Consider the following 24,930-nt stretch of genomic DNA (forward strand, 5'->3'; position numbering starts at 1 on the left):
AAAATTTTAATGCTTTCCCGCATCTATCGTTTTCCCGCATTCATCGTTTTTATTTCCCACCCCCGCCGAAAACGATGCATCGAGGTTTCACTGTATTTTAAAATAATAGGCTGCAATATTCATGAAGTAATAGATCTAATTAGTTGTGGCTCTTTCAATGATGCTGTAAGTAGCTCAATATACTACACAGCATCAAATGGTAGGATGGCCAAAAATAATGAACTGGAAAGGATACGGTAGTAAGGAGCTGTGGCCTAATTTAAGGATTTGCCTGCAGGGAGTGAAGAAAACCACAAAAAATGTCAACTACAATAGCCAATCTCTGGGCTGAGATTTTAATCTGGGACCTCCCATACAAAAAGAAGTGGTAGGCACTCAGTTGCAACATTCAATGAGTAACAGATCCAAATATCAGACAGTCGACCAATCATGTCACTTGTAATGCATCAATCAGCACATTATCATTTTGTTTTTAAAATAAAATTTAAATATTTACCATCAGTATGAGCAACAGTGATGAGAGTTTTAATGGTATCAATATTCTTAGCCTTCATCGCAGTGATAGGTGAGTTAGCAGTACGCAATGTGAACCTGGCCAGAGCCTGGACACACGCTTCCCTTTCCAGCTGAAATAAGAGTTACATGACTTTGTAAGAAGTGCACATTACTTAAAATAAGCTCTCCTTAAGGAACACTGTAGAAACTGTGTTGTACAAAACAAACTTCAACACAGAATATCAGCTAACCGTCATGTGGAAAATGCAAGCTATCCGGATGGCACATCTGATTCCATCAAGGCAAAGGGATGCAATTTCAGGATCATCACAGTCCAAGCCATCTGAAAAAAGTATTTAAATTGTGTGTAATAAATTAGTTATTATAAAATATAACACAACTGCAGACAATGTTACATCAGTGAATTACGCTAAATTCAGTGTGGTATGATACTAACTTTATAACAAACAGGCTGAGATCTGAGGTTCCAATGGTGTCTTCTGGGTTGTGACACTACGTACGTCTTGTAGGTTGTTACCAATGTTTCAGCTGAACGTATCCGTGATGATGCTTGGGGAAAATTAAAAATGCACATAAAAATTGGCCAGAATATGTAAAGAAAACAGACAGCTCCTGATGTTTTTTATGATAGAAATATATAAAAAAAGATTTTAAGAGACAGGATCTAAGGATGTGGACTGAATTCATATGGCTCAAGATAGGGTCCAGAGGTAGTCTCTTGTGAACATGTTAATGAGTATTCAGGTGTCACAAAAGGGGAACATTTTCTGACAATCTGAGTGGCTACTTTTCATGGAGAGTTCTACCACACAGATAGTTAGTCACACAATGAAGCATTTAAACAATGCTGGTTTGACAAACTTCTATCCAAATAATTTAACAACAGCACATGTATAATAAAAATTCTGCACTACACACACAAAATGGAATGCTCCAATACAAATTTTCATTTGATATTTTCACCTAGACTGACTCACAAAAACAGTCATTATGGTTTTATGCGTGTTCTCACATGAAACATTGGTCGTACATGTTCAAGATGCTCTGCAGATGTGAAAGGAGCCTGGACGTGGCTCACAGATTCCATGGGGTTCTTAGCAGCTGTAGAGATCACCTTCATTTCCACATTCCATAGGAAACGTCGTCGCTTTTCACTTGAGATTACTACGAGAAAAAATCATCACCTGAGATTACTATGAGAGAAAAATCAAGACACACTTTTGACAATAACAAAACAAATCACCTATAACCAAGTTAAATTCCACTTTCAAGTAATAAGAATCAGCTGTATACAAATAATTTTATAAGATATTTCAGAATAAAGAATGCCATATTTCACTATGCAAAGTACTATGATAACTCGTTCCTAAGTCTCAATAGCAAAAAGAAACTTTGTTTTGTTTTACACCAAAAATTAAATTAATATTTCTGTCTTCTGGGTTGTTGCGCTGTGTAGTCCGGTCCAGAAGACAGAAATCTTCATACTCATTGCTGTGAAAACCTCAAATCTTACAAAAATTAAATTTATACTATACAAATATGTGCAAACTTTTGTCTACAAAGGTCACTGATCAACCATGTGTAATGTTTTCTACATAAAGACTAGAAGTTATTGTGATCCTTGAACGAAACATTTTTAATTTGTGCAGGATTTCAGAATGACCACTACTTCGTTAAGAATGTTGATTCTACCCCCACATGAATGGGCCTGTTGCTATAAACAGCACCACTAAAAAATGAGAACATAAGCAGATACTGCGGCAGGATTATAAAAATTACACCTTCTATAAAAAAGACAAATTTGCACAATAAATATTCAACCTTTGTTTATCGAAGAAAGACAGTTTTTTTGCAACTTACACTGTTTTCCTGGTTTATTCACTGTTCCCTTCATCTTGATTTCATGACCAGCAATCTCATCATAGATGTTGAACAGGTATTCCTCAGGCAGGTCCTTACTATCGCCGATTCCACAGTTCAGACGAACATACCGCTCTTTAGTCATCTTACTCTTTACTTGTGGAGATTGCAAGTCTGTGCAAGATGTGCTCCTCACTGGCATGTGTAAAATGTGTCTTTATTAGAATGGAAGACCAATTACAAAATTTCTCAGACACCTTCAATCTGTGTTTCTCCCTCAGAGTAAGAGACCACGTTTTGCACCCATACAAAGCAACAGGCAAAATTATTGTTTTGTATATTTTAATCTTTAGTTTCTTAGAAATCAGACGGGAAGACAATATATTATGAACTGAAAAGTGTCAAGCGTTTCCAGAACACAGTCACCTCCTGATTTCCTCATGAGTATCATTTCGATTAATTATTGTTGTTCCCAAATATTTAAAATTTGTCACGCTTTTAATGGAATGCAATCAAAGAGCAGAATAAAACAACTTCTTACATCTGTTTTATTTACATTGACTGTGAAAATGCTCCTGTACTGTCTATAACATAATCTTGTGTCATTTTGTCTCTCATTTATCTTTCTGGCATCAAAAGAAAACAATAAAATAGCCAGGTCTGTTATTTCGTCTACCACATTTAGGGATTCCCTTGTTGTTCCGCTCTGTTCGTTTCTTTGAGCAATAGAAATGCCTGAAGGATTTCTAAATTTACTTCCACTGATGGAACAATCTGAATGACAATAACAAAACAATTTCATATATACACGTCATGTAACAGATATTAATAACCAGTAAAACTATTTTACATCTCACCTCTGCACTGGATTTTTGTCTGCTAGAACTTCTAAAAATGTAAGTTAATTTCAAGTCATGATGCTTTTCCATGTTCTTTGAGGTCTGGTCACTGAGAAACACAAAAATAACACTTTCATAATTTACTACACATAACCAATAAAGAATAGGGTTTACAGGGAAGGCAGTCCAGATAAGTATTAGTACTGCAATGGCAGCATGAATCACAGAACTTTCAGCACAAGGAGAACTGGAATGAGTGCAGTTCTATATTATCACTCAGGTACCCATGCCAAAATCAAATGATGGAAGAAATTAACCCATTATGTCCTATAGTGAACCTGACTTGTAAGCACATCGAAGTGAGGCAGCACTGACTTGGCCTCTTTCAAAAGTCTATGGCGATCACCAAAATTTGGTAGCCAGGAATTGCAAACATTAGTACACATTTGGTTAATGGTGTTATGATGGTGTATTTAGCATCGGACCTTCTGTGCTGAAAATTAATGACTGAGAATTTTCTTTAAAAGACTTGGCACTAAATTTTCTACAGTGATGAAAACTCACGCTTTTTTGTCATATACAAAATTTAATAAAATTAATTTCTAAAATAATTTTTATTAATTCAGCATCTTCCTTGACAGTAGCATTTACAAGGATGGACTGGCTTTATAACATATCTACATTTAGACTCACTTTTAGAAAAAATACCTCTATAAACAAATAACAAAAAGAGAAGACAATATATGTAAATGAAAAAATTTACAACATTTCAGTATTCTTCTCATTTTGACTATTTAAACAAATTTCATATCCCAACAACAAAATAAAGAGCCAAAATACCACAATCACAATTGCAATAAATGGAAAATATAAAGGACAACAAATAATTACACTTCACCCCACACTGATCAAATTTAACAAGTCAATAAAATAAAATAATTCAATTTTTTTCAAAATTGGTGCCACTGCCGAATGATATTTGCCCATAAAGAATGTAAAGATCGTTTTTCATAACTTTTTCCAACAAAATATCTTCAAAGTTAATTAACTTCATTTTCAAGGAAGACTGTTTTATGGACTTCTGTCATTGCATTTTTCAAGCCACCTTCCTTGATTCCAATAAATTTAACCTTTTGAAAACCTCAAACATAAAACCATTGTATTAAAAACGCTGAAAAGCAGTGCTACAAAATACACACGATGTACACACTTCTATAACATGCTGACCAGTCTTCAAGGAATCAAATGACTGTAAAATGATGGCTCTTATTAAAGTCCTACTACAGTAGACTGTAGCAAAATAAAACATTTCTTGTAACATACTAAAACATAATGCCAAAAAGGGCATTTTATTAATGCCAGGGAATAGTGGATTTACATGGAACAGCAACGGTTAATGTTTCAGAATTAGGCTTCATAAGATATTCCAACTTGCCTTATTAGAATGATGAACTGCATCCCAAAAAACCAGTCCGTTTGTGCCAGAAGACAACATCGTCATCCACTGATATATGCATGTGGATGTGTGATTATACTTCAACACTATCTGACAGTGAAGTGAAACCATATTTTTCTCCTGCTTCCCACATTTCAATATTTTGCAATGTATCAATAGCAAAGAAAGCAATATATGACATATTGAGATTAAAATGAGTACACCGCCGGGATAGCTCAGTCAGTATAGTGACTAGCTACGGGCTGGACAGCCGGGGTTCGATCCCCGACAGGGGCAGAGAATTTTTCCTCTAGCCTCTGCGTCCAGACCGGCTCTGGGGCCCACCCAGCCTCCTCTACAATGGGTACCGGGGTCCTTTCCCGGGGGTAAAGCCGGCCGGGGCGTGATGCTGACCACTCACCCCCATCTAGTGCTGAGGTCAAGGAAGAGAGGAGCTATACCTCCACTCACCCCAAGCGCCTACATGGCGTATAGTGGGACAAACTTTACTTTACTTACACCGCAGGGAATACCGTAGCAGTATGAATGCCACTGTTACAAACTAAGTTGGCAGCTCTTCAAAGGAAATGGCATAATCATGAACTTTTTCTACAGCAGTAAAATGAACTTCACATCAATAAAAATACTGCGTGTTATTTTAGTCCGCTGAACTCCACTGTTTTGCAAAATAAAGAGATGGTGAATTCCCTGCAGTCTGCACGATTCGTAGGGACCCCAAATTCTTAACTGGCATTCTAAGCGTTAGTAAAATAGAAGCCAACAGGGAAATCCGAAAGATAATAAAAATATATATTTACCTCACTAATAATCTGTCACAGTTGCAAACCTTCACTATAATGAAAACCACCGACTCCTTAAAAATCTGTATTCTATTACAACATAAATCACTCTCAACAACATACTTCCACACACGAACGCCATTCACATAAAACCATACAATATACTAACTTACCACTGGCACCAACTGCAAAAGCTTACTATAGCTAAGTGCTCTAGATTTCCAACGCTGCCAACCCTTGCGAATTTAAGTTTCCTGTCATTATGACAGTGCTGCCACCATGCTGATTCTAGCCCGGTAAAATGAATCCTCAGTGTCTGTAGCCAGACCAATCTCTGTTGGGATATCAGCTAGGGTAAGGACTGATCACAAATCCTGCAGAATGTTTAAGCTGACTTCTGTAACATGTATATTACATAAGTCTGGTGTCAAAGAACATGTCAGTACTCCACATCCTCCACTTTTCAAGTGTGATACCGCCCCTGGCCTTGGTTTCATGATCACCAGGTAAAGCTAAATTCTTAATCATCTCCCTCTTTCTAAACACACATGGCTAAATCAGATCCAGGATGTTACAGTGTATTCAATAAAAGAAGTTGACAAATCAAATATCCATTTTAATAAATACTTTAGATGCACCTAGTGCCCTTCTATTCTCTTTACATGTAAACAAACAATATATTGCTAAAATTTCAGGAAAAATTTACTCAAGTAAAAACTATAACAGCACTAATTTTTTTACATGAAAATGCTGTATATAGTAAGGAATGAAGAATTTGATCCTGATTAATCCATCACCCCTAATTGAGATTAGTTATTAATGCATGTCTGTCACTACACATATGCAACACACAGATAAATATGCTTTTGTTCTCTCTCATATATTACTTGACAGAGGACCCCCCCCCCAGGATAATTCCAGACAATTAATTTAAAAAAACAATCAGTATACTATATGAACAACATGAATGTAACAGGTGTTGAACACTTTGCCGACAGTTTTCCATCACCAGTAAAATAACAAACAAAATACTGGGCCATTATTGCAGTGTGCCAACTGAATAATGCCAATACTGTATGGGACTTTAAATGGAGCAGCAGATTTATCGCAAAACTTTACAGAATGAAAGTTGTAATTTAGCAAACAGAAAGAAAGTTTCCTTAGGACACATCTGCGACAATTTTACTAAATAAATAAATAAATCATTCGCTATGTTTAATAAGATCAAGATTTTGAACATCACAGTCTAATGCTGAGCAAAAGATGCAGAAGAACCCAAAAATGGGAAATATTTTGCAGCTGTGATGTACCATGACCTTTCTTCTGCATGTGATACTGCATTGGCCGCTGACAGTAACTCCAAATAAGCAGTCATAAAAAGAGAGTGTGGTATTATACTCCTTTGCAATATTCTTGCGTGACTCACTGCTGGATACAGATAAGCTCAAAGAATAAAAACAATTTGTCACAGAAAAATCATAAAAACAGTTCTCGGTGTTCAAGTTCCCCACAGAAACAGTTCTTAATCAAGAACTGACATTAGAACAACAAAATGTCATTATCAGGTATTAACTGAAGAAAAGAATGGCATTACCATTCACCTTGCAAAGCTCAAATGGGTCTTGCAGAATAAAACAGGTGTATCAAAAGTGACCATGAAAACTGCAACAAGATCACTGAAACTATTTAGAGTTTGAGGTTTTCACGGCAGTGAGTCTGAAGATGGCAGTCTTCTGGGTTGCTGCACCATGTAGAAGTCTGCCAACATTTCAGAGGTCCTTGGTGCCTCTATCATCATCGTCCTGATGACAGAAGACATCCATCTTCATTGCTGAAACCATCCGTGTCTAATACAGAATGAAGTATTACACTGCACTATACACGAGTACTGCAAGGGAGTGAGTATCACTTTCTCTTCTGACTCAAAATATCTTGTGACGAGATACAGTTATCATTTACAGTGGAAAGATAATGCAATGGCAGTTATTAAATATCAATACAGCAGAAATACTTATGATCATAAACCGCCAAAAACCAATTGTTACAATACAATGGACCATAAAAACAATATGGCTCTCAAAAGAACAGGTCAATGATTGATTCAATTTTGGCGGTGAAGTAGATATTACAGAAGAGTTGGGAATTCGGCAAATATACATTTGGCTTTAACTGATTTTAAAAAACGTGTGATTATGTGAACACACAAGAAGCTGAGAAGGCACAGAACTAATATGAGAATAAGGAACACTTGTGAAAAATGTGGAAAGAGTGAGGTCAGAGACTGCAAACCTTCTGTTCCGCAACATGATAATGTACGAGATGATAACAACGGTATCAAAATGGCAAGAAAGTGGAGTACCTAAACTTATGGTGTAGCAAGGCATTTACTGTTGTGCTGACAGTGGGATTCTCTGGAGACATGTCCTGTAGAGGGCAGATCAAAGGGAAATCCAGTCTATGGCTGGTGGACAGTGGACAGTATCAAAGGCACCAAACTGTGTGTAATTCTCGTTCGTCTGTTAGAAGTTTAGCTATTGACAAGGTAAGGAATTACGTCAAAGTTTCAGCCATAATCAAGAATAGTAGTACCAAAACAAATACAATATTTACTTGACTTCTAGACAGCCCCCCTTTTCTGGTAGATTTTGAAGAAAACTTCTTTTCCAACGATATACTTTGATACATTTATACTTTACAGACATTATGTAATTCCCAGATAATAATTCATTAAATTATTGCTTCTATTAATATGTTAAACACAGTATTTGATTCCAGTGACAAAGAACTTTCAATTAATGACATTTAGTTTGCAGATAGTTCATAAATATGCTTTAATTTTGTGTGAAATTTCTTGTTGTCTGTTTCATAATATAAATATGCAAGTATTACATTTATTACCAACAGGTTGCTTCTGACAAGTTGGAGACAGTGAAGTGGTAGAAATTGTGCACTTTTCTGCCCCTCCGTCGATTGTCAATACTTTCCGTAACATCACCTGTGGCAGAGACTCTGTTGAGTGCCACTACTTCCCGGTATATCCTTGGTCCCACTTTGTAGCTGATAAATAAAATACAATAAAATAAAATACAATAAATAACATAAAACTAAAAAAACACATTGTCTGTCTGTCTGTCACAGGTTCCAATAAACCAAGATGGATGGCTATCTATAGCGCAAGGATATGATGTTCTATGGAATTTTCCCCATTGCTTGGGCGCATTAGATGGGAAACATGTAGTGCTGCAATCACCGATAAATAGTGGAAGCGAATACTATAATTATAAACATTTCTTCAGCATTGTATTATTTGCTGTGGTTGATGCACACTAAAATTTTATATATGTGAACGCTGGATGTCAAGGGAGAATATCAGATGGCGGAGTGTTTAGAAATTGTGAATTATATCAAAGAATTGAAGAGAAATCACTAAATTTTCCTGAAGCAGCTGCATTGCCGATGCGAACTCAAAGAGTTCCTTATTACTTCGTGGGCGACGAAGCATTTGCGCTTTCACAAAATGTAATGAAAGTTTATTCCGGATATCACCCTAAAGGATCTAAGGAGAGAACATTCAATTACAGACTTTGCAGAGCAAGAACAGTAGTGGAGAACGTATTCGGCATAATATCAGCGGTTTTTCGAGTGTTAAGACAACCGATGCTACTCGAACCAGAAAATGCCTCCTAAGTAGTAATGGCGATAGTACATGTTCATAATTTTCTACGAAGTAATGAAGAATCTTCTAATCTTTATACACCTCTGGGGACTTTTGATGAAGACGTACAAGGACATGTGAGACCGGGAACCTGGAGACACGATACTGAAGATAGCACGGGTCTTTTACCTTTGGTAAATAGACCACGAAGAGGCAATAGGACGGTACAACAAATTCGTGATGAAATTGTTGAATACTGTACTCAGGAGGGGTCACTGATCTGGCAAGAATCGTATGCTAAAAGATGAACTTACCGTGTCTTGTGTGGTCCGTGGTTCATTCCGATCCAACATAAATTGCAGCGTTTCAAATGCAAACCACGTACTAGTGTAACTTCATCAGCACCTAAAACAGTGGGAATACTCTTTAAAAATAGAATAACAAATTGTACGTAGGTACAGAAAATGTAAGCTACCCTATGTTAATGTTGTTAAGGAAAATATGAACACCTCTAATACAGAAATATTATTACCTATTCTTTTCTTTTATTTTACTAATTACCCGATTACAGCAAAGCCAAAAGGAAGGGAAATTTTGGCACTCTAAGTCTGTTAGTTAAAGGAAAGAATTTGAACTAAAACTTGATAAAATATACTATAATTACGTAGGCCTAACGTTTTCCCGTTCTGGTAGATTTCTTCATTTTGGTTTCTCTCTTCTCAGAGAAGCAAGTAAGCTGGTCAGTTTCCTTTTGCATTCTTCTGTATCGATCTCCAACTCAAATGATCATCATTTTCACCACTGTGAGAATTCAAATCACACTTATCGGGTGAAGTATTACTTTGTACATCACAAAAAGTACTGAATACTGATAATTCATTACTAGTTAAAGCATTCCACTTAACCGTTTAAAGCATTCCAAAACTTACTTCAAGACATTTTTTGGTGTTGGTATTGTATCAACACAAATCTGATACAATGTTTTGTACTTATCAAAGATGCTTGACATGTCACTCAGCAATGCAAGCAACTCCGAAATAATCTACTGCTTATTTACAGCGTCTGCAAAATAAAACAATAGTAATCTTTAAAGATTTCAAGAATGACCATACATACTCTTACGTTGTGGCGACAAGTATAACTCTATTTCGTAAGGATATATTTAAATCAAATTTGAGCGACGACAGGAGCATAAAACTTTTCTCATTTTTCCAAACGTCCATACACGTTTCAAAGTAGGGCCACCTTGTGTCACAAACATACCCAACCTACAAAAACGCCTTAAACCACAGAGGGAAACGTGAAAGTTAAACTCTGTTAAGCGCATATAAACCCAAATATATGCCAATCAGCAACTCCAAGTAGTTCCAATGGTTACTACGAGATGGAACTAGATACATCAAACGGCCGATCTTATAAAAAATGTATTAGTGCAAAAGGAAGTATTAGTTCCCATTAATGCCACCAGGTAGAATTCGAGAAATATTTATCACAATCGAGATGATATGGAACGAGTTGAACCAAACAAACCACATCATTAAAATAAAAGCAAATATTAGCACGGCGTGAAATTTGGATTTTGAAGACGGCACAAGCCATGAACAAGCAATATTATCAGAGCAAATGCCAGATGGGATTTATATGCAAAGAAGAGTATAAACTCCTGCAACTAGCTAACCAAGAACTTCAATACTTTTTGTATCAAAAATACTATTCTGATTCTAGTAATTTTGGCACCTGTAGCATTCATTTTATCAAGAAACAAATGCTGCTTAAAAATATTTACATTGAAGAAGGGGGGTGCAAACACAGGCTGCCTTCTATAACTTTTGTAGCTATTTGGAACATTCTTATTTTATTTTTATTAGCATTCGTGTTCCTTGATGTATAGTAACTAGCATCTTCAATTCACATAAAACTAATGAAGTCAAATGGTAACTGCATGATCCATGTGCTTCAACAGTCAGTAACTCATTTTATATTTGAGTTTCATACAATTCTTACTTTAAACAGGGATAACTACTTTCTTAAACTACGTTAACAAGCTAATCTTTGTGCTAGTGAAGACTTGTTTTTTCTCCACAGTTTTGAATTCTGAAATTCTATTTAGACAATTTTCATCTTCAAAGGGTTAATGTTCTAAAATTTGTCCCTTTATTTTGATGCTGGCAAATGTTTTGGTACAATTGTACCATCCTCAGGCCAACTTTTACATGTTATTCAAAACAGAAGTCAAAAGAGAATTAATTAAAAGGTACCTAGGGTTACTACTGAAATAGATGTTACACAGTGGTATAATTAAAAATAATGCAAGTTTAAAATAAATTCAAATGGGACCAGTTACATGGAATTCCTACAATCACAAGAAATATGTTTAGGTTACATAGCGCAGGTTGAGATCATTTATATACATGCTTCACATAAAATGCCCTAGTTAATTAATATACAGTACAGATACGAATATACTGAATGTAAATTTTTAGCCAATTTGTTTTCCTTCAAATAATTTGGTATGAACAGAAGAGACCCAATTTTCTGAGTACTATGAAAATCTGAAACATTAAATGTCATTGCACTGTAACCTATATCTTATAGCTTAGTGTATGTTACATACTTATTACCAAATTAAAAATAAGAGTTAATGCTATTGCATACTTCCACTAATTATGATGAAAACTTTGAAAGGGACGAGGCAAAAACTGCATAAGTTATAAAACTTTTAAGTCACTTTTCTTAAAACTTATGAACTGTCAGTCAGAACCTTGTCAATCCAAGCTCACAACTGCTGGGACACAGTACAACATTCCAGAAGGCAGCCATCATGCCATTCACAGAACCCAGAACTCAAAATAGGACCACCTTTGCACAGGTGGATATAGGGGTTTTATCTTCCACAAGTTACATTTGAGCGACACACATCATTAGCCAACCATATTCAATGAACAAATTGTAATGTTCAACAGACAAAACATCTTTCAGTAACCCCCATTTCTGTTAACAGTAATACAGGTGAAGTTGTTGTGGGTCATTAAGCAGAACAAGCGTTATGTCTGAAAGTGTCTTCTCATGTTCTTAACCTTGGCACAAGATGGAGGTGAGTACCTTCAAGCCCTGTAGTTTTATACCAGAGGAATAAACCCCAGTATCCACTGAATAGTTTTGTGGGACCCAGTTTTAATGTTACAGGGAAGAGAGACATCCTGCCCCAGTGGCTAAATTGCAGTCTGCATCAGTACCCTAGTCACTGAGCTATCCTGGCTCATGTAGATCATCTTCAAAACCAGAATAAAATTTATTCTTGCACCATACGATGAAACTGAAACTTGTCTGTGAAGTATCTGCCTGTTAGGACAATTCTAAATTAATATTTGGCGGGGGCACAAAATAAATTAAATAAAGAAACTGAAACTTCAGTTTTCTAAAACCAGCAAGACAACGTGAAGGCAGTTTTCCTAAATGGAATTCAATACTTTTTACACATCTGTAGCTGTTGGGGTGAGATGCTCTCCACAAACAAGTGAGCAAGACCTCTAGAAGTTCACTCAAGAAGAACTTTAAGTTGTTACTGTAAAATTTTGATCATGATGAGGTTTGCAGGAGGAAGAACTCTGGGCTGAGTTAATTATTTCTCCTGATCGAAAATCAAAACCTATCTAACGATTCACCTGAACACCGCACACTGCACAAATCCTTTCCAAGTACTGCCTCCATTTGGTTTGATATTCTTGCTGCTCCTTACATAACCTCTGAATCAATTTCTTGTGACAAATTATGAAATTCAAAACATCTGCTGTATATCCACCCAGAAACTACAACCACCATAGTTCTTAAGTTACTTTTCCTCTGTCAAGAATCTGCATCATTACAGGAGTCCACCAGTCTACATAACCCTTGTCTGACCAAAGATTTCTTCTACGCATAAATTTCCTCGCATATATATACCTCTTGAAGACCATTCCGTTTCTTGTTCCCCTTTCTTCTTTGTCATGGCACTTTTCAATCGGAGTGCTCCTGCTTCTGTACCTTCAGCTCCCATTGTGTCCTCACTGTTCAGAATATACTGCAGAGATCTTGTTCAGTAAATCTACTCCGACAGGGAACACATCTGAATCTCTTAATCCGCTTCATCAGAATATAAGAATTTCACATGGACAATCTTTCGTAAGCCGTGTCCAACATTAGGACACCTATAGGAAAATATGCAGAAAACAACTTTCTTGCACCTCAAAATTCCATCTTTCCCCCATTTCTTCTAATCACACTGTTTCCTTCCTAATACTTCTAACTCTTATCAATCAGATCATCTAAAATTTTATTCCAATCTTTCTTGCAGCATGAACAGACAATGTTACCTTTCACATTAGGCGTATATATGGTTTCCATCACACACTTCACATTGCACATTAATCACACCATACATGATTTCTCCAAGTCCCATCAGTTTCTCACAAACATCCACCAATCGATCTATCCTTATCCAATTACTTCCCAAATACTTTACCATTACTTAGTAGGTTTCTCAACTCTACACAAACTGTACTTCAATTGCATCTGCGTCTTCATTCATTTGACTCTACACCGGAAAGAATTTGTCAGCGCAGCTTTCAAGTTCCTCTTCATACTTTCTATCCACACCTCTCCCCCTTCCTTCAGACACTACAACACAAAAGGAAGCCATCTTCCTATCTCAAATGTTTCACTTTTTTTCTTGAATTTCAATCATGACTTCTGAGACTTTTCTTAATCTTGATTTTCATCAATTCACTGCTTCCTTCACTGAACCGCTTTCTTACAACTTCAAACATTAAGCTTTCACACAATTTATGACTTGAACCAGCTTGCGGCCACTGTTCCTTTGTTAGACAGGCAACAGCCTTCCTCAAGGCACTCACAATTTCAGACACTCAGGTATGTACACATCACAGACCACTTTACACTAAAACAAACTGTACTTGCACTAAATAAATTTAAAACCAGTTTGTTCCTCACTTCTTTACCTGAAGCATCATGACCACATGACGACAAAGAGAGCTGCAAGGTATTTTGCAGATGATTAATAATACAAATCATATTTTGTTATTGCAGAACAACACATCTGTATTTCTTGTCCACTCACAATTTTTAAGGAAAATGTGCACGATGTCCATCAGCTACTACAGTCACTATATTACCATAACATGAAAGATATGTTCTTCTGAAAAGTTTGCATTATTTAGACCTACTGCTATACTGAGCAGATCCTCCTGTATCTTATAATGTGGCAACCATCATAGTGACCCTTCCCAAAACTCAACCAAAACTGAGCCTGTGGCAGCTTCCCCAGCAAGTCCAGATTAACTCAGAATACTACCGCCTCTTTCTCCATGGGCAAAGGCACTACAGCCTAAACTCAACCACTCACCTCCACCTAAGGCCCATGTCAAGAACGTGCAAAGTTTTACCTTTTGCTCCCAAATTCAGTTCTGGAATTGGACCAGCATGAGGCAGTAAACTGTGTAAGAACACCACAGACCAAATGTTACAATGTAACCTTAACATTATCTCCATCCTTCATGTGCGTTGGTATCACTCCTTCAGAGAGCTTCCATCCCACCTTTCCATGTTTCAGCAGATTCAGTTCCAGTTGTACATGGAGAACTGCTGGCTCTTCTAAGCTGCTAGAAAGTACTAATTTGTTACTTTCAAAACGAGTTACTAATTCTTGAATTGTCAGGATTCAAGATCAAACTGTTAATAAAGCAGCAAATTTTATGATACTAGAGACCTTGCACCTTATACTGCTAAATAAAACAAAAATTTGACTCTAAGCATCAAAATGACAGACTTTAGCGTTTTGGTTATTCACCTGGGCAGACCTGTTCTGGAGAGGCAAATTACAATTCAATGCAGCATGAGGAATAACGTGACACATTTCTGACAACAGAATGCAAGACTGCAGTAGCAACTACTTTCCATTTCTAATTATTTTTCTTAATTATGCTTAAGGTTGCTTTCGTAACTTCTATACAACTTCTGTTTTGGTGCAACGTCTTGACAGATGTGTATCTTTCAAATCTAATGCTAATTTTAATTAATGTAAAATATGTGAGTATTGAACTAGTTTAAACACATTAAACAGTAAAACTTCAATTTTACAATCACTCACTTGTCTCCATTATATGGCAAAATTTCCACAATGAAGTTCAATTTGTAGTCATTTCCTGAATTCTCAGCCATACATTGAAGATTTTCATACTAAGTGATTGACTTTTTGGTTAAAAACTCTCACTACCACTACTTATGTTCAGTGAGTACAGTACGGTGGTGGAACTCTTGGCTCAAGCAAATAACAGCAAGTCCATCAAGCAGTAGCTTCACATGCCACGCACAAAAATAAAACTGTTTCAGTGGCAGAATCCTCAAACTTCATTCTTTTTCCAACAAGCATTCATCACCTAAACAATTATGAGAAATGAAAACCATCGAGCTAGTTTTCAGTTGTAGTTGTATTAGAACCGGTTAATCAAAGTGTTTCATGTAACAGTATGTCACAGCCAGTAAGACAGCCCATAGCGAAGACATACATTTGGCCATAAAATGTATCACTGTAGAAAAATGTATGTGAATATGAGGATGTCAGAACAGGTCCATCAGCCTCTTTCAATTTTGTGTTTCACATGTTGTGATGTCTCCTTCAGTAGAACCTTCATGAACACAGGCATTGTGTTGTGACACAATCGCTGAACACAAAGTGGGTTCTTGGATCCATTTCACAACAAAGCAGCTGCAATTACAATTGATTAATTTTCTTTACTGCATCAGAAAATACTCCTACAACACCACTGAAAATATCTGTCCTTTCACCTTTCCATTTCTATCCTTGAGCTTATCTCTCCGTCACACACAATCACTATGCAGCATTGAACATGGTACTGTGTGCCTGCTGTGCGGCACCACTAACAGGAACACAAGGATTCTGTCTCTTGCAGTCTACAGTATTCCACCACTTACACACTGATTCTACTGGCTTGAAACCAGTTTCACTACCTCAAGAATTCCGCCTCCCCACTACTTTAACGCAGTCCACTCTGACACTCTTAACTCTTCTTACCATGCACTATACCAATCCTCACTGGATCACGATCACACCAACACAACACTATATCACGCTACCAAAACAACACTGTCCCTCATTGCATAAAGGAAGCAGAACACACTATATTCTTGAAAAAGGAACCCATTCCAGCACCAACCGTTGTTAATATAAGGTATGAGCAAATACTTGCCTGAATGTTCAGCCATAATGTAACCGTAAGCAGGGAATGTGGGAGGCAGTGAGGGGTATGGGTGACAATATAATTGACGACTTCACAAATATCCCTGATGACAGATTGCGAGATTGCCTCCACAATATTGGAATTTTGTTTAAAATAAAATGGCTCATATCAGTTATCATACATAACAAAATAAATTTTGGAACCATATATTTGATCCCAATAGAAAACATAAATATCCAGTCTAGTCTAAGATACAAGGTCTCATTTACACATTCCAAATATTTATGCCAAAATTTGCTGCTTTGTTTGAAACTTGAGTTCAAAGTGACAGATATTTGCTATGTTAAATTATACGCAATGTCTTTTGAATGTCAGTGTGTTATGGTGGCCGGTACACAGCAGAACACTAACAATGCTGCAAGCTGTGACATTGCGTATCTTACCTTGAACTAAATATTTAAGAATTTACCAAGTACAAAATGCGCAAAATTTGTATGTTCTCATGATCAGTGTATGATGTAGTATCCAAAAGTTCTGAGAATGCTCCCATAACAATTTCTGGTTTCTGTAAGGAAAAACAGCCTTCCAGACCAATACTTGCTGTCTGCCCAAGTGTCCCATAACTCGTTAGAAACATCATAACAGGAATCAACTTGCAGTAACAATCTTTTATTTCTCTGTCTTCAACAGCTGAATTACTGTCAACCACATGCAACTGAGGAAATGTTTATGTTTCTCCAATGAAGCACACACACATTTTATAAATGCTTTAACAGTATACACACCTCAGAGGTCTATACCACATACTGCAGACAAATTCACTGTTACAAAGCAAACTGCATTAAAAGAAAAATTCACCAGAAACACTTCCTTGTATTCTGTTACTCACCACACTAGAAACATCATTCATAAAGATTGTAGTTCTTATTAATTTCTGAATGTTATATCATGCCCCAAATTCCATACACTAAACTGTTTCAAAAAAATTTAGTACTTACAAATTATGTTATGCTTTACAATAGATTGATATCAACCACAACTACCACCCCCAAAAACATTCAATACAAAACCCCAGTACTGAATTTCACTAAAATCCAAGTTATTTCAGAAACAAAACATAATCCTGGACAAACGTAGCTTCACCATAATGAAAGTATTTTGTTCACTTTCTGTGTAGAACATAAAAAAATAGACATTAAACACTGCATTCAAATTCAGCACATCAACTACATACCTGAAAAAGCGTGATGATCATATTTTGTAGCCACGTTGTCATATTCACTCATGTATTCACACCCACATGTACTGCTGCTGCCTTTGTGCCGAACACCCCTTCAGGCCAAGATATGTTCTGCTGCAATTTAACAAATTACAGTATTCAAACACAATTCAAAATTCAGTCTTCATGCAGTACTTTTGTGCTGTTGATGGCTGTTATGGACTGGTATTTGATGTTTCCAGACCAACATTCTGAAGCATCAAAGTATCATTGCAAAGTCTGTGGACCATAAAGGAATGTTTCAGCACAAACTGCTGTAATGATTAATTTCTAAATCATCTTTGTGCATATTTATTTTGATTACTCACAAATTAAGACACAAACACATCACAATCTTAACTCCACACTTACCCCACAACTAGTGCCTCTTGGTGCATTATCACTATATTTTATCTAATAGATCTCATCTTGAGGTAGGATCCTGATGTATATTTTCCTATATTTCATTGTGAGAAAATGAGCAAGGAGCCTTACCCTATCTTATGGCCATGGTTTCTTTATGAACTTCTGTCTCCCTAGATAATCTGATAATTTGTTAACGTCTTGGTATGGTTTCAAACTTAAAATTCCACTTCTCTCTGAAATCAACATAATTTTACAAATAATTTTTTTGTCATAATCCAAACTCAATACAGTATACAATTACATTTTTATATCTGCCACCATTTTCTCTTCAAATTACTTTCCCGGTTCAGATTGTCATATATTCACCCACAATGTCACATTCAATGCATAAATGGAAACATGTTATATATCCAGGTTTAAAAAAGTATAATAAAATAACCTAATCAACATTGAAGGAACATCATGGTAGATCAGAAAATAATCACATAAAATCTGTAGTTCTTTGTATGGAATTCTACTATAAACAATATTTGCCATGGATGTTTTCTTCACTTCTCTCTTGAACTGTAAAGATCTTCTCGTTGCATGCAATAACACAAACCTACCCTTACCCTGTATATCTCATTTCCACCAGCATGGCATGTTTCTATAAAACTAAACACATTTTCAAAAACAGCATGAACTTGGAAGCCTCTAACTACAAACTTTTGGGTATATCTCTGCGAAGTCTTGAAACTGGTTTCATTACTTTTCTGATAAAGGTAAAGTGCTGTTAGCAACAATTACATAACACACCCAGATAAAGCTGTGCAGATTGCTGGTATTTTTGGTGTCACACATCAATACCTCATGGAACTTACCATCTCAGATTCTCCCTTCACACCCAACATGTATATATGCACAAACTGAAAGGAACGTGTAGCATCCACCTATACAAAATTTTATTTCAAAATTATAAAATAAGCTTTCACTACTTTGTATCAATACTTGTATTGCATGTAATACACTGATACAGTGAAGAATATTCATCATTAAACTCATCAGGCAACTGCAAGATAAAACTTAAAAATGCTTTTAAATAAAGTCTTGTCAAATCAGAGACATGAGTTGAGCGTTAACATTTCAGTAGCAAACTAACTTATCTATTATGTGATCCAGCAGAACGTCTTGAAATATAACACCAGGTCACTCGAGCACTGCTGTATCCTCTAGTTCTTTATGTTTTATTTATTCATGACTTATTTAACGACACTGACTGTACCTCAGACTTCGACATCAAATTATGACTGATGAATTGGAATGGATATGGGTCGAAGCAGACATGGCTTAATCCAATGTATTATCGTGGCATCTGCATGGACTAATGAAAAGAGCATGTCAGACGAGCTTGAAAACTGGACTATTATCTGTCGACATCGATTAAACCAGAAGTTATCTCGACTTGACAAACAACCATTTCAACGAACAAATTTAAAAAGCATACGACTAAAGAATCATTTTTAACCAATATAGTAATTTGAACACAAGATTTTCCAATGACAGAACATACATTCGAAAACATGGCCATCCAAAATAAACAAATGCAAGACAACTGTAAGGACAAATGTAACTACGTATAGTTTTTAAGTTTTTTTTATTTAAAATAATTACAGATTGAACGATGCACTTTGTAAAGTTGTGTCAGAATTACCATTTTTGTGCTTTACACATCATTTCCCCCCCCCCCCCCCCATGGCATATTATTGTAATGTTAGATAATAAGAAAGATGGCAAAAGCAATGATTGCAGTAACGTAACAGAAAGAGTTTGGAAGTTTCTTTATAGTGTTGATGTCTAGCAGATTCACCATGTAACATAAGAACCAGAAAATTATTTAAACATTTTTGATCCCTTTCATTTCATTTACCATATATCAGATGTAAATGCGGTACTTTCAGGTGAACTATAAAATATTTGTGACTTTATTATTAGGAAGTAAACTTTATCTTGTATTTGCAGGCACCTTCAGAGAGCACAAGTGGATTATTCTCGAAGTGAATACCAGGTAAAGGATATATTTGCGTTGTCTTATTGTCCTTCCTGCATCATATCAAAAAATACAGACCTTTAACTACCCTTGTAATTCAGGTCTGAACCAGTGTTTCACAATCCATGCAAAGGAATGCCAGAATGCCTGAGCTTATTATTCTATCTGATGTAAAAAAGCATTTACTGTGTTTTTTCATTATGTTCTGGGCCACTGGCACCATAACAAATTTGTCATTACTGTATATAAAGCATTTGTTTTAAAGATTGAGTCCCAAATTAATGGATCGGTCGTATGGGTGTTCTGTAAGAATGTAAAAGGCATTGAGTGTCGGTACCTCTCCAAACATTGGTTGCTAGTGGTTATGTATTGTGCAATTGTATGTGTTGGGTATTCAGTATTATTGATACACTCGTCCAGATCCTTCAAAATATTCATCCTCTTGGGTCTTGGATAACACCAAATAGGACCTCGGTGTAATAACATTACATATTCCCATTTGCACTCGCACGATCTCATAACTTATGTGATTATATTTAAAATACTAATTAAATTATTGACAGATACTGATCACAAATATTTTAACTTGCGCTGCACCTGCGTATCTGATCTTGTGTCGATAAACCAGGATACACATTGTGCCTTCTCCTGTGGAGTAGCCATTTCCCTTATCTGATAATGTAATACAGCTGTTCTCATCCTCAGCCTTCAACTCTGAAATGGGTCTTCTTCCAGGACGTCGTTTTTTTGGCTCTTCCACTGCCAGACCGCCTCGCCGTGCAGTAACTACTGTAGATGTCATTGGCGATGAGGGGCAGCTGAAATATGACAACACAATACAATTAATCCAGCCACTGAACCAGCAACATGCAAAGACTCCAGCTAGACACCATCAACTTGTATAGAACAAAATAATGTTAGAGGAAGAACAAGACTTCAGTTAGTTATACAAATTCTACCTTAGGCATCATCCATTATCTAGGTATATATGACAAACAATATGTCTTTGGCGTACAGCCAACTCTCAAAATATCTAATACACCTAAGACAATGGACAATATCGAACACAGTATTCATATAATGAAACGACAAATGTCATAAATCTTGAAAGAATCACTCAAATTAATATAGGCTACAAACTTAAGCTATAAAATTCAGACAAGTATACAGTACACCCAGGAGAGCTCAGTCAGTACAATAACATTGAGTCCCATTCAGAACTCTATCTAACAGGTATTTGGGATCTTTCCCCAGGGTAAGAATAGCGACAGCTTGAAGATGACCAATCATGTCCACATATTATCAAGTTAAGAATACAACGAATTGTACCTCCATAAACATTCAAGCTCAGGAGCAACTCTAAATTTACACAATAAAATACCATCACATTTCCAGACTAATTCTTTCAGTGCTACAATCCAACATAACACCAAGACAAAAATAAAATAATCACTTGTTGACCTTTAAAAGTCCACCATGGATACTCTAAACAAAGGGAATGGCTTCAACGCAAAGATGCTCATACCACATTTCACAAAATTCTCAAATCTGGTTCAAGAGTTGAAGATGGCTGTCTTCTGGAATGTAGCAAAATGCAGTCTGGTAGGTAATAGTTTATGTTTCAAAAAAGCTTACTGCCTACAACACATCCCAAAAGATACCCATCTGTAAGAACCTCACATCTCATCTAGTTCAAAAGTTAAAAGGTGGGAAAGACAAAAAAGTGAGCACATGCATTTCTTTCCTGTTCATAAATTACAGGAGGATAAACAAAAAGTACACCAGAGTAATATCGGACTGTACAAACCTGGAGGAGGGGCTGGAGGTGGGGCAGCAGCAGCTGCTGCCGCACACACACGTGCACATGTTACACGGACTCTGGTAACCATACTGGCCTGTCTGATCATAGCTGGAAAGCGTTTGTTGCTGCTTCACTGTATTCACTATTACCATACATATCAGACCTGTAACATAGGCACCTAAGGTTTATAATTCATTACACATCCATTACATTAAGAATGTCCACTACCTGGCATGGTAATATCACTACTTCCACCTCTCATGTTCATCTAACTGATGGTAAGAAATTAAAACATATAGAAGAATGACCACTAGTGGGATGAAGTTTGTACCTAGTTTCATAAATATATCCAAAATGGTTATAAAGCTATTAAGTGGAGACACACAAACACATGGACATGATGCAACATAAGCTTTATCAAGTAATAAAATTAAGCGGAAACTGGAAATAAAAAACAAAGAAAAGAATTCCTGACATGCCCTGTATGCAGCGGGTGGCAGGCTGATTGCTGTAGGGAGTGTAAGAGGTGTATGGCTCCTGCAATTCTGTTCCACTTCCATCTAGTGGTGTCATTGGTGACTCATATTCTGGTGGTGGAGGATCATCCATCCGAATCCGCTTCCCTCCTCATCGCTGCATCCTAGGTGACTGTTACTATAATCACCTGAAAACACAAAGCACTACAGACTTAAAATATTTATAAAAACTCTTTTTCATGCCACATTGGCATGGTTCAGTTAAAGTCTGCAGTGTCAAGAGACATGCATTCAAATGCAAAATTCCTCATTCTGGCAACCTCATCATTATTCTTATGACTGGGTTATGTCCATAAAAATTTAAGACATTACCTTACTACAATGCACTAAAAATACCTTTGCATTTTTATAAGTTTTACTTCCACAATGTTCTCACATACTTATACTATTTTTACTGAAGTATATGTATACAACTATTCATACGGTACTGATTTCTTTGTGTAGCAAGCCCTAATCAGAATGGGCTTTTTAAAAATGAAAGCTGGTCATGGGCACTACTTCTACTAGCCGAAAATACTTTGATTCTAAGGTTTAAATATTCCATTCATAACTGATCTGTATAAAACAAGTTTCCCGACAAACTGTATCCCCCACAAGGGAAATAAGAAAGATATAGAGACAGGTTTGTCAAATTGCTTCATGAAGAAATTGAGGACAAAAGAATATTCAAAGTTCTCCCACAAGGCTTTGGACAATAAAAAAGGTTACAAATATGATTACGCACTTCTTACAAATCAAGTACACATAATAAAGTATAAAATCATTATCCACACTCAGTATTACACACCTAATTTAAAAAGTTACAATTTTGTTGGGATTTAACATCAACACGGCACCATTACCGCTCAAACCAGGGATACTAGTATAGCCACAGGTCGTGGCTTGGAATTGATCGAAAAAGTTTCAGCTGCCCCAAGATAACGTTCGCCACCAGAGCGCACGCAGTAAGATTAACTTCTTCAGAATCTTATAACCTCAATGTTCTACTGATGACATGAGCGTAATGTCTAAATTAAACTAAATTATAAACCACAGAATTAAATAAATGCAGAAGCCAAAAGTTAATAGACGAGAACGCCGAAAATGACATACAAATTCGTCCCTATAGGGACGAATTTAAACGTGTGTGCTTCCTATTAGATTTACTTCGTGGAATTTGTATACTTTGTGCACACTGCATGAAACAAATAATATTGTATGTGCAGTGATTCGTCATAGACCGATGTGCAGGTGCGTACCTAATGCAAATGAACCAAGAACTGACCACCCAGAAAGCCTAAATTTTATGCAGACACACGTGTCTACCCTAACAATCTAACCTAGCCCAACAGAGATATACGCGGGGTACATGGGTAGATATCAAACTTAAAACTAAGAGCCGAATACAGGCAATTACATTGTATTTGAAATTCTAAATACAATGCCAACATCAACATGGATTAGTCCACCAACAATAAAGCAAACGTGGGATATAACATTGAATTCAGACCAATAACAAAACAACTCAATGATGCTATGTTCAAAACAGCCACCACTACATAAAAATTAAAAAAAATGTTTAAAATTACTAACCACTGGCTTCGAAGGTATTCGATGAGTGTTATTCTTCTGTGACGCGGTGTTGAGGTTGGACGACGGCGGCGTTTTTACAGTCCACAGATTAATTCTCTTGATGCACAGCAAATATTTCAGGTATAATTATTTACCGACGTGGCTGATCATCATGTAAAATAAGGGCACAATAGACGTCAGTTCGTATGTGAAACGTTTTATCCCCTTTCATTCAGAAACCCGCATTGTTATATGGCTATTTGTCTTTTGTTATTTGTTCATTGTCATGAAATCTCACGGCGCACAGTGGGATAGATTACGATTCTAGCCGGAAAAAAATCGAAATTTGATTTTTTTTAATCTGAATATTGAAAATGAAAATTCTGACAGCAAAAAGTGTGATACATTAGTTTGTAATAAATATTAAGTAGTTTTATGTGTAAAAAGGGCGAAATACGCCTCTAAATACGGGAAAATAATGCATTCAAGTCAAGTTAGTAGAAACAAATATCACTACAATACAAATATAATTATAAAAGCTACTCTACTTTCGAAAACACAACATTAATACATAAATATTTAACTCAGAGCATTATTCATGTCAGTATTCTTAATCGGAACAGACATCCGAAGCATCCGAAGAGCTGTATCATTCCTCGTCCTCATGTTGTTGCTTATCGGTATCAATATCCGGTTTCTTCAATAATTTGAGTACTTCAGAAGGTAAATGTGACTTCCTCGCTCTTGAGGCCTGTTTAATATTCGATATTAAAGGATCAGAAAAACCAGTAACATGTGCAGGACATTTTCGAAATTTCGTTCGCGCGAACATTTCCTGGCGTGATCGAGTCTGTATCTTCGCACATCTTTGTGCCTGCCCTCCTGGGCATCTTCAGATAACAATAAGATAGGCAGATTCTATAATTTTTCCGCCATGAATCAGTATCTTGTGGACACTTGCAGGCATATAGTACCATGGATATAAATTAACATATAAATTTGCTGTTTCCATGGCATATTTATTAAATGCC

General features: G+C 36.3%; 1 protein-coding gene and 2 long non-coding RNA genes across 26 annotated transcripts; 2 read left to right on the forward strand and 1 right to left on the reverse strand.

Annotated features, from left to right (window-relative positions):
* Positions 1 to 300: 300 nt before the first annotated feature.
* Positions 301 to 24,930, reverse strand: LOC110832469 (uncharacterized). 24 transcript variants are annotated; one of them, XM_087344457.1, is made up of 17 exons: positions 23,136 to 23,298; positions 22,292 to 22,476; positions 21,819 to 21,975; positions 20,609 to 20,829; positions 18,115 to 18,218; positions 17,596 to 17,715; positions 10,035 to 10,167; positions 9,781 to 9,906; positions 9,420 to 9,510; positions 8,340 to 8,507; positions 5,624 to 5,847; positions 3,234 to 3,324; positions 2,377 to 2,571; positions 1,529 to 1,680; positions 953 to 1,065; positions 747 to 838; positions 301 to 626 (listed from the first exon to the last, which is right to left on the reverse strand). In XM_087344457.1, the coding sequence occupies exons 2-5, from the start codon at positions 22,419 to 22,421 to the stop codon at positions 18,121 to 18,123; spliced, it is 606 nt and encodes a 201-aa protein (XP_087200583.1). In that variant the 5' UTR covers positions 22,422 to 22,476; positions 23,136 to 23,298; the 3' UTR covers positions 301 to 626; positions 747 to 838; positions 953 to 1,065; positions 1,529 to 1,680; positions 2,377 to 2,571; positions 3,234 to 3,324; positions 5,624 to 5,847; positions 8,340 to 8,507; positions 9,420 to 9,510; positions 9,781 to 9,906; positions 10,035 to 10,167; positions 17,596 to 17,715; positions 18,115 to 18,120. The 24 variants fall into 24 exon arrangements, with proteins under 24 accessions (XP_087200583.1, XP_087200580.1, XP_087200578.1 ...); XM_087344454.1 differs by having other exon boundaries at positions 9,770 to 9,906; XM_087344452.1 differs by lacking the exon at positions 23,136 to 23,298 and adding an exon at positions 23,921 to 24,930 and having other exon boundaries at positions 9,420 to 9,906.
* Positions 5,879 to 9,563, forward strand: LOC147874641 (uncharacterized). The gene is made up of 2 exons (XR_015533983.1): positions 5,879 to 5,956; positions 8,589 to 9,563. It is a non-coding gene; the product is annotated as an uncharacterized LOC147874641 (long non-coding RNA).
* LOC110832543 (uncharacterized) lies at positions 20,826 to 21,405 on the forward strand. Its single transcript, XR_002543951.2, has 2 exons — positions 20,826 to 20,993; positions 21,266 to 21,405. It is a non-coding gene; the product is annotated as an uncharacterized LOC110832543 (long non-coding RNA).

This window comes from Zootermopsis nevadensis, unplaced genomic scaffold (assembly GCF_977971745.1).
Source record: "Zootermopsis nevadensis isolate Lab colony 2312 unplaced genomic scaffold, Znev_1.0 Znev_ptg000007l, whole genome shotgun sequence".
NCBI lineage: Eukaryota > Metazoa > Arthropoda > Insecta > Blattodea > Termopsidae > Zootermopsis > Zootermopsis nevadensis.